General features: G+C 53.3%; 1 protein-coding gene across 1 annotated transcript in view; it reads right to left on the bottom strand.

The window, feature by feature from the left end:
- Positions 1-1,411, bottom strand: part of LOC121103036 (dipeptidyl peptidase 2-like) — a 1,592-nt gene extending 181 nt beyond the window's left edge. The window contains exons 1-6 of the mRNA XM_040631380.1: positions 1,225-1,411; positions 1,038-1,151; positions 821-960; positions 575-738; positions 270-405; positions 23-196 (exon numbers count right to left, since the gene is read on the bottom strand). Coding sequence (XP_040487314.1) covers positions 23-196; positions 270-405; positions 575-738; positions 821-960; positions 1,038-1,151; positions 1,225-1,411 — 915 coding nt within the window. The remainder of the gene's footprint in view (positions 1-22; positions 197-269; positions 406-574; positions 739-820; positions 961-1,037; positions 1,152-1,224) is intronic.
- Positions 1,412-8,462: the final 7,051 nt, after the last annotated feature.

Genomic DNA, 8,462 nt, shown 5'->3' with positions numbered 1-8,462 from the left:
TCATAGGCTGCCAGGAGGGGGCGGGACAACGGCCTCTGGAGGCTGCCGGAGGGCGTGGGGTGGGGGGCAGAGGGAGGGGTGTTCCACAGCTTGCAGGGCAGGGGGCCTCCTCACCTCCCTGTAAGAACAAGTCCTGGATCTGCCGGAACGCGTCCCGCACGCCCTGGGCACACTTGGGACTCTGGCCCTCAAAGTCCTGGAGAAAGAAGGGTTGTGGCTGCCGCTGCCACAGCCTGGTCCGGCCCCGGGGCCCCAGAACCCTCGCTCACCGCCGAGACGTCCCGGAAGAACTGGTAGGAGTCACCGAGGCCGGCCACAGCCACAACGGGCGCACTGGCCGCGAGGGCGCCGGCCACGAGATGGGGGTACTTGATCCTCATGTAGGCGCTGAGCATCCCCCCGTAGCTGGGTGGGGGACACAGGGCGGCTGGGGCACGGCCTCCCCGGTACCCGCCCGCTCTCCCTCCTCAGGGCCCACGGTGCCCCCGGCAGGACCCGGCACTTCTAGGTCCCTGGCCCTGGGGCCAAGCATGGGTGTGTGGCTCAGGGACAAGCGAGCCGGGCGGGGACCCACCTGCCACCGAAGGCGATGGCCGGGCTGTCCTGGGCCCCGAGGTCCCGCCGCAGGGCGCTGAGCAGCCTCGCGAAGTCGGCCAGGGCCTGCTCCACCGTCAGCAGCTCCGTGTGCCCGGGCCGCGTGGACTGCTCGCCGAACGGGAGCGACTTCCCGTAGTAGCGCTGCAGTCGGGCGCGGGTGGGACTGAGCCCGGCACCCCCGCCACGCCCACGCTGCCCCGCCCGGCCCGCCACCAGTACCCACATGCTCCGCGAAGATGACCAGGGCCTCCTGCTGCGCCGCCAGCTCCTGGATGAACCCCGAGTTGTTGGCGAAGGACCACACGTTCCCCTCATTGCCCGTGTAGAAGAATATGGGCCCCTTGCCCCTTTTCCAGAACCTCTCTGTCGGGCAGAGGCAGGAGGGGTGGGTGAGGTGCGGGGCAGGACCCTAGGGTCCCGGGGCCCCCGGGCGACCTCACCTGACACCAGGAACCGCTGGAGGAAGGTCTTGTTGCCAAAGCGCTCGAAGTTGAAATGGTCCAGAAGCTGCTCAAAGTAGCCCTCCCGGAAGTCGTCCTCCGTGACTCTGTGGGCTGGAAGGGCGCGGTGCTCAGCGCACGGGGGACGCCGGGCGGGGTGGGGGGACGCCCACGGGCCCGCACTCACCCCTGGCCTCCGGGCTGCGCAGCCCCAGCGCCAGCAGCAGGGTCAGGGCCCAGGGCAGGGCCGGCCAGGCTCGGGCGCTCATCTCTGCTCGGTGGCGGGCGCGGTCACATGACCGGCGGGCCCCCCTCACGTGACAGCCTGGGCCGGTTGTGCGCCGCGGGGGACCTTCCCCGCCTCCAACGCTCATGGGCCTCTCCTGGGTCTCAAGGTTCCTGCCACCCCGTGTGTCGCCATGGAGACAGTCGCCGTGGGGACGCAGGAAGCGGGAGAGGGCACAAGGGCCTGGTGCTGGGACAGGGGACGTTCGCCCAGCCACCTGTCCTCCAGGGGCCACTAACCAGGGCCCGGGTGCCCAGCCGCAGAGAGAGCCGCAGGCCGGCAGGAGGGTCCCCACTGGCCGCCCAGGCTGCTCCTCCTGGTGCCTCCCACCCTCCGAGCCCGCGGTGTCGTCCTGGGCTGACCCGAGGAGAAGAGGGGGAGCCCTGGGAAGATGGGATGGCAGCGGGAAGGAGGGGTCTCAGGCAGAAGGCCAGCCGCCCTGAGGAAGGGGCTTGTCCAAGTGACAGCACGGGCTGTCCTCGTGGCTGCAGGGGACGGCCGGGCAGTCCGGGCTTTGGGCAGTGTAGGGATGTGGCTGCTGAGAGCCCGGCACTGGGGCAGAGGCGGCCCCAGGCCCCCACTGGGAGCTACCAGGCTGCTCCCTTTGATGAAGGGTAGGCCAGGGGGACGAGGGGCCCCGAACCTAAGTGGAAACCACCCCTAAAAGGATTTTACAACCAGCCCGGAAGGAGCAGCCTTTCCCACCTGAGAACCTGACTGGATGACAGTCTCGTTCGCCACCGAGCCCGGAAACACCCCGGTGGCTTTGTCCTGCAGCGCTCCATAAACCTTGCTTCGCTGCCCACCGCTCCATCCGGTCTCCCCTCCGGGAACCACGGCGCCCTGCAACAGCGTCACCGGCCGCTCAGTCAGACGGAGGCCGGGGGTGCCGGGGCCCAGACACCGACCGCAGGGGCCACCTCTCCACCAGCAGCCAGGCCTGGGCCCGGGGGTGGGGCGCAGAGCAGCAGAACCACCCCTGCCCCAGGCTGCAGAGGGAAGGGGAGTCACCCATCCCTGCTCCCCACACTGTCCCTGGCCGGCACGACCTCCAGTCTCCGCCCAGGCCCCGCCTGCCTGGTGCTGGGACAGGCCTGGGCTGGGGTCCTGGACGTGGGCTGCAGTCCGGGCACCCAGGGCCCCAGGACAGGCCTGGGCTGAGCAGGGGAGACACACTGTCCCAGAACTGTCACTGTGGCAACCAGCATGCTGACAATGACTGTCCATCATGTCACACCACCCCATGGGTGTGGTCCCCCATGGTCACCGAGTGCCACACCACAATCACTCCAGAGTCCCTGTCCCCACCCCATGTCCCTGTGTCCCTGCCCCTCCGTCCCTATCCCCATGTCCTGTCAATGCCCCTATCCTTGTGTTCCTGTGTCCCCATCCTTGTGGCCCTGTGTCCCCACATCCCCATGTCCCTCTGTCCCCGTGTCCCTGTGTCCACGTCCCTGTGTCTCCGTCCCTGTGTCCCTGTGTCCCTCATGTCCCCGTGTCCCTCGCCCTCTGTGCCCAACCCTGTGCCCTCGTCCCCCTGTCCCTCTGTGCCCACCCTTGTGCCCCCCTTCCCGTCTCTGTGTCCCTGTCCCATGTCCTAGTCCCTGTGTCCCCGTCCCATGTCCCAGTCCCTGTGTCCCCATCCCGTGTCCCCGTCCCTGTGTCCCTGTGTCCCCGTGTCAGGTCCCTGTGTGCTTACCCTCTTGTTCCCGTCCCTGTGCCCCCCTGTCCCCCTGTCCCTATCCCTCTGTCCCCGTGTCCCCATCCTGTCTCTGTGTCCCCAAGCTCCCTTGTCCCCGTGTCCCTGTGTCCCTCTTCCTGTGTCCTCGTGCCCGCACCCAGGGTTGTCTGTCCTGTGTTGACTAGAGAGCTGCCCTTGCAGGGTCTTCATGGTCTCTGCAGAGTAGAGGCCAGGACAAGACACAAGGACTTGCAGCTCCTTCCCCCTGGATGGCAGCCTCTCCTCAGGCTGGTCCTACTCTCATCCCCTCCTCTCAGCTCAGGCACCTGACCCTAATACCCCAACTGCAGACCACCGTGTTCTCCCCTCCAAACCCTCCAGGCAGCTCCTCCATGCCTGGGGCAGCCCCGGGAAGGCCCAGACAGGTGCATTCTGATTCCCTCTGAGTGTCCTGCCAGCCCAGTGGCCCTGAGCATGCGGGTACGTCTGGGGGTCCAGAAGCCCTCTTCCCAACTGCATGGGGGGGCCAATGACATTGGGGGCCAAAGCTGGGTCTTGATCCCCCCTCTAAAGCCCACAGATTTGAGGAGCCAGGCCCGGTCCCTCACCGCCACCTGCCCTGACACTTATAGCCCTCAAAGCTGCGACAGGGCAGCGGGGATGGGAGACAGGAGCCCCCACTAGGTCCCTGTGCTCCGGGCTCTGACCGTGCTGCCCTCGACGTCCGGGGCACATTGGTGCGTGTGCCCAATTACACACACTACGTAACGTGCCCTTTACCGTCCTCAAAAGGGCTTTTGTCTTTAAGCATTAGTTTTTGTTGTGGAGTTTTAGAAATTTTTTAAAACGTGCATATAAATCCTTTATCAGATATGTAGTTTACAAATACTTCCTCCCATTCTGTGGGTGGTTTTTTTCCCTGTTGACAGTGTCCTTTGATGCCCAGAAGTTTTTGATTAAGTCCAACTTGTTTGGTGCTTGTGTTGCTGGTGTCTCATCTTAGAGCCAATGGGCCAAAGACTTGCCCCTGTGTTGTTTCTAGTTTTGTGGTTTTTAGCTCTTTGGGTCACTGGTCAATTTCTGGTTCATTTTCTGTATGGGGAATGAAGGAGGGTCCGACTTAATTATCTGCATTTCGAAATCCAGTTTTCCCACCACCATTTGTTGAAGACAAAGTTCTTTCCCCCATTGAGTAAACCTCCCACCCTTGCAAAAAATCAGTCGGCCACATATGTACGTGTTTATTCCTGGACTCTCCCTTCACTTCCATCGGTCTGTGTGTCCGTCCTCACCCCAGCACCTGAACACTGTGCCTCTGTAGTAAGTTTTTAAGTTGGGCAATGTGTGTCCTATTTGTTCCTTTTCAAGAATATTTTGGTTATTTGGGGCTTCTTGCAATTCCATATGAATTTGAGGATTGACCTTTCCATTTCAGCAAAAAAGCTGCTGGAATTTTAACAGGGATTGCCGCAAATCTGTAGGTCACTTTGTCTAGTACTGACATCTTAAAATTAAGTACTCCTATCCAAGGAACAAGAGAGCTTTCCACTTACTTTTCTTTTAGCAGCGCTTTGTAGTTTTCATTGTACAGGTACATCGCTTCCTTGGTTAAATTTATCCCTATTTATTCTTTCAGATGTTCCTTTTGTTTTTTTAAGGTAATCTCTACACCCAACATGGGGCTCGAGTTCATGACCCCGAGATCAAGAGCTGCAGGCTCTACTGACAGCCAGCTGGGCACCCCAGCTCCACGTGTAATTTTAAACGGAAGTGCTTCCTGAACTTCCTTTTTGGACCGTTCATGGCAGGTGCACAGGACGTGACATTTGATAGCTCATCTACTCCCTCGCAGCTGTCCTGTATTAGCTCTAGTGGTGTTCTGCTGAACTTTGGGGATTTTCCATATACGTGATCATATCATGTGCGAATAGAGATAGTTATACTTCTTCCTTTCCACTTCAGATGCCTTTTATTTCTAGCAGTGGAGAAAGCAGGTATCCTTGTCTTACTCCTGGTCTTAGAGGAAAAGCTTTGTCTTTCACTGTTGAGTAGGATGTTGGCTGTGGGTTCTTCATAAATGCCCTTCATCATGGTGAGGAAGTTCCCTTCTACTCATAGGGTCCTGAGCGCTTCTACCGTGAAGGGCTGTTAGCTTTGTCAAATCAGTTGCAGTGATCACGCGTTTTTCCTGCGGTGCTCTGCTGACGTAGCGTACTACACTGGTCGTCCCGTTTTCCTCTAGGAGTGTGTGCCTTTCATGGAGCACAATGTCCTTGAGGTCCGCGCAAGTTGTTTGTACCCACAGCTCATCCCTTTGTACTCCGTCGTATGGGCGATTGATTCCCTTTTATTGAACCACCCTTGCATCCTGAGATACATTCCATTTGATCCTGGTGTAAAATCTTTTAAATATGGTTGGATTTGATGTGTATCTTGCTAAGATTTTTGCATCATTATTCATAAGGAATATGGGTTTGTAGTCTTTTATTGAAATGTATCTTGTTTTGCTATCAAGGTAATATTGGCCTCACAGAATGGATTAGAGTGTTACCGCCTATCAAGTTTTGGAAAAGTATGAGAAGTATTGATGTTAACTCTCTTAAAAATTGTTTTTAAAAAGAGTTTTAAAGTAATCTCTAATTTGAGCCCCACCCAACGTGGGGCTCAAATTCACAACCCAGAGATCAAGAGTTGCATACTCCACCAACTGAGCCAGTCAGGTGTCCCGACTCTTAAAATGTTTGGTAAAATTCACCAGTGAAGCCATGTGGTCTCTGGCTTTTCTTTGTTTTCTTTTTTTCTTATTGTTTCAATCTGTTTGTTCTAAGTCTGTTGAAATTTCCTGTATCATCTCTTGAGCTAACTTAGCTAATTATTGCATTTCTGGTAATTTGTCCATCTTAAAAAGATTATAAAATTTGTTGGTGTACAATTTTTTTATAATAGTCTCTTACAATCCTTTTCATTTCTGTAAGGTCACTAATAATGCCCTTGCTTACATTTCTGATTTTAGTTATTTGCCTTCCTGCTTTTTGTTGTCACTTTAAAGATTTATCAATTTTGTGGATATTTTCAAAGAACTAACTTTCAGTTTTGTGTACTGTCTCTATTGTTTTCCTCTATCTGACCTCCATTCTGAAAGCTTTGGGTTTAGTTTGCTCCTTTTTTCTAGTTTCTCAAGGTGCAGAGTTTGATATTAATCTGAGATCTTTCTTCCTTTATTATTATTATGTTTAAAGTAAACTATACACCCGTGGGGCTTGAACTCATGACCCTGAGATCAGGAGTTGCATGTTCCATTGACTGAGCCAGCTGGGAACCTGGTTTCTTCCTTTTAAAAGTCGGTAAAGTTATAAATTTATATTTGAGCACAGTCTTTTCTGCATCTCATAAATTCTAGTATTTTGTGCTTTCACTTTGCTAGATCTCAGAATTTAAAAAATTTCCCTTCTGATTTCTTCTCTGACCCATTGGTGTTAATTCCCACATATGTATGAATTTGCCAGTTTTCTCTTTGTTATTTGCCCTCTGATTTTTAGCTTCATTCTATTGTGGCTCAAAGATACTATTTCTTTTCAATTTTTAAAAAATATACTAATACTTGTTTTGTGCCCTAACATCTGGCATGTCCTGGAGAATGTTCCATGTACAATTGAGAAGAGAGGGCACTGTACTGTTGTTCGGGCTGCTGCCATGTCTGTTGGGTCTAGCGACTTCCCTGGGCCGTTCATGTCCTCGACCTGCTTACCGATCTTCTGCTTAGATGTTCTATCCATTTCGAAAGTGATAAATTGAAGTCTGCGCCAGCCTCCGTGGACCTGGCTCTTCTTCAATGCTGCCACTTGGCTTCATGTGTTTGGGGGACTCTGCTATCTGGTGCATACACAACTTTATAAATCTTTTATCAATATATGGTGTCTTTATCTTTTTTTCCCCATGAAAAATCTTGTTTTATTTGCTCAAATACAAACAGAATCAGCTGCATGTCTTCACCTCTTATTAGCAGTTCTTGGATTAAAGTCTCTTCTGTGGGGGAGCGGCAGAGGCACCGAGGCTCTCCAGTCACGATGGGCACGGAGCGCCCTTCACCATCGTTCCACTTCCAATCGCCTTGGATCCTGGAACCACAGTGAGTCTCCCCTGGGCAGCATATAGTTGGATCATATTGTTTTTACTTTAATCCATTCTGCCAATCTCTGATTTCGGGGTTTCATCCATTGTCACTTAACACAATTACCAATGACAGTTATTTCTAGCACCTCGCTCTTCTTTTCTGTTATCTTTTTTGTCCTTTATTTCCTCCATGAACTTTTCTTCTTAAAAAAATTTTTTTTACTGAAACTTTTCGATTCCCTTCTCGCTTCCCTTTGTATGTATCTTTTAGATCTATTCATTGTGGCGTAGCGAAGACGTTTATCATCCTCAATGTAGAACAATGTTCTTCAAGTCGACACCACCTTCGCTCGCTCACACACATCACTGATCTTCTAAGCAGCTCCAAGCCACCCCTTTACGTCGCTGTCATCACAAACTCTATTTCGTACATTGTGGGCCCCCAAACATAAATTTGTAAATATTTTTCATGCATATCTTCAAAGTCCTGTAGGATAAACATTGGAGCTGCAAACAAAAACACAACACTGGTTTTCCGACTCCCCACAGCCGTCTTTAACAGAGATCTTCCTTCCTCCGTGGGCACTAAGGTACTACCGAGTGTCCCCATTTCCACCGGAAGGGTTCCCATGAGCATTTCACGCACAGCAGGCTGACTGGCAACGAGCTCCTCAGCTTTTATCTGAGATGTTAAATTCTCCCACTTTTTTTGAGAGTCAATTTTGCTGTACATAGAATTCTTGGTTGAAAGCTTTTTTTTTTTGAATTGACAGTGAGCCCCCATGAGTGAGGGGAGGGGCAGCGGGAGAGACTCAGGTGACTCCCCGCTGGGCAGGGAGCCCCACCAGGGGCTCGATCCCACAACCCGTCAAGATCATGAGCTGAGCCAAAATCACAAGTTGGACACGTAACCAACGGAGACACTGAATGTTGACCTCACTGCGTGCATCGCCCATCGCTTCTCATTACGTTCAAGATCCCGTCCTTCAACACTCTCTCTGGTGTGGGGCTCTGGATTGATTCTACAAGGAAGTCACTGAGCCTCTTGAATTTGTAGATTTATATCCTATTACATCAAAGTTGGCAAATTTTCAGAACTCTTTCAAATATTCTCATGCCCCTCTCTTCTGAGACCCCCCATCATAATGCATATGCCGGACCCACGTAAGATGGGAACCCGTAGGTCCCTTGGGCTCTGTTCACTGTTCTTCACCCTTTTCTTCCGCTCCTCGCATCGCGTGGCCACAGTACCACCTCTCGGCCTTCGCACAATTCCTTCCACATTGACCCAATTGCACACTTCAGTCTGAGACTTTATCCCTTTGGGTAATTTCTCAGACTCCTA

This window comes from Ursus maritimus, unplaced genomic scaffold (assembly GCF_017311325.1).
Source record: "Ursus maritimus isolate PB19 unplaced genomic scaffold, ASM1731132v1 scaffold_17, whole genome shotgun sequence".
Classification (NCBI taxonomy): Eukaryota; Metazoa; Chordata; class Mammalia; order Carnivora; family Ursidae; genus Ursus; species Ursus maritimus.
This window is presented reverse-complemented; position numbering and strand designations above follow the sequence as displayed.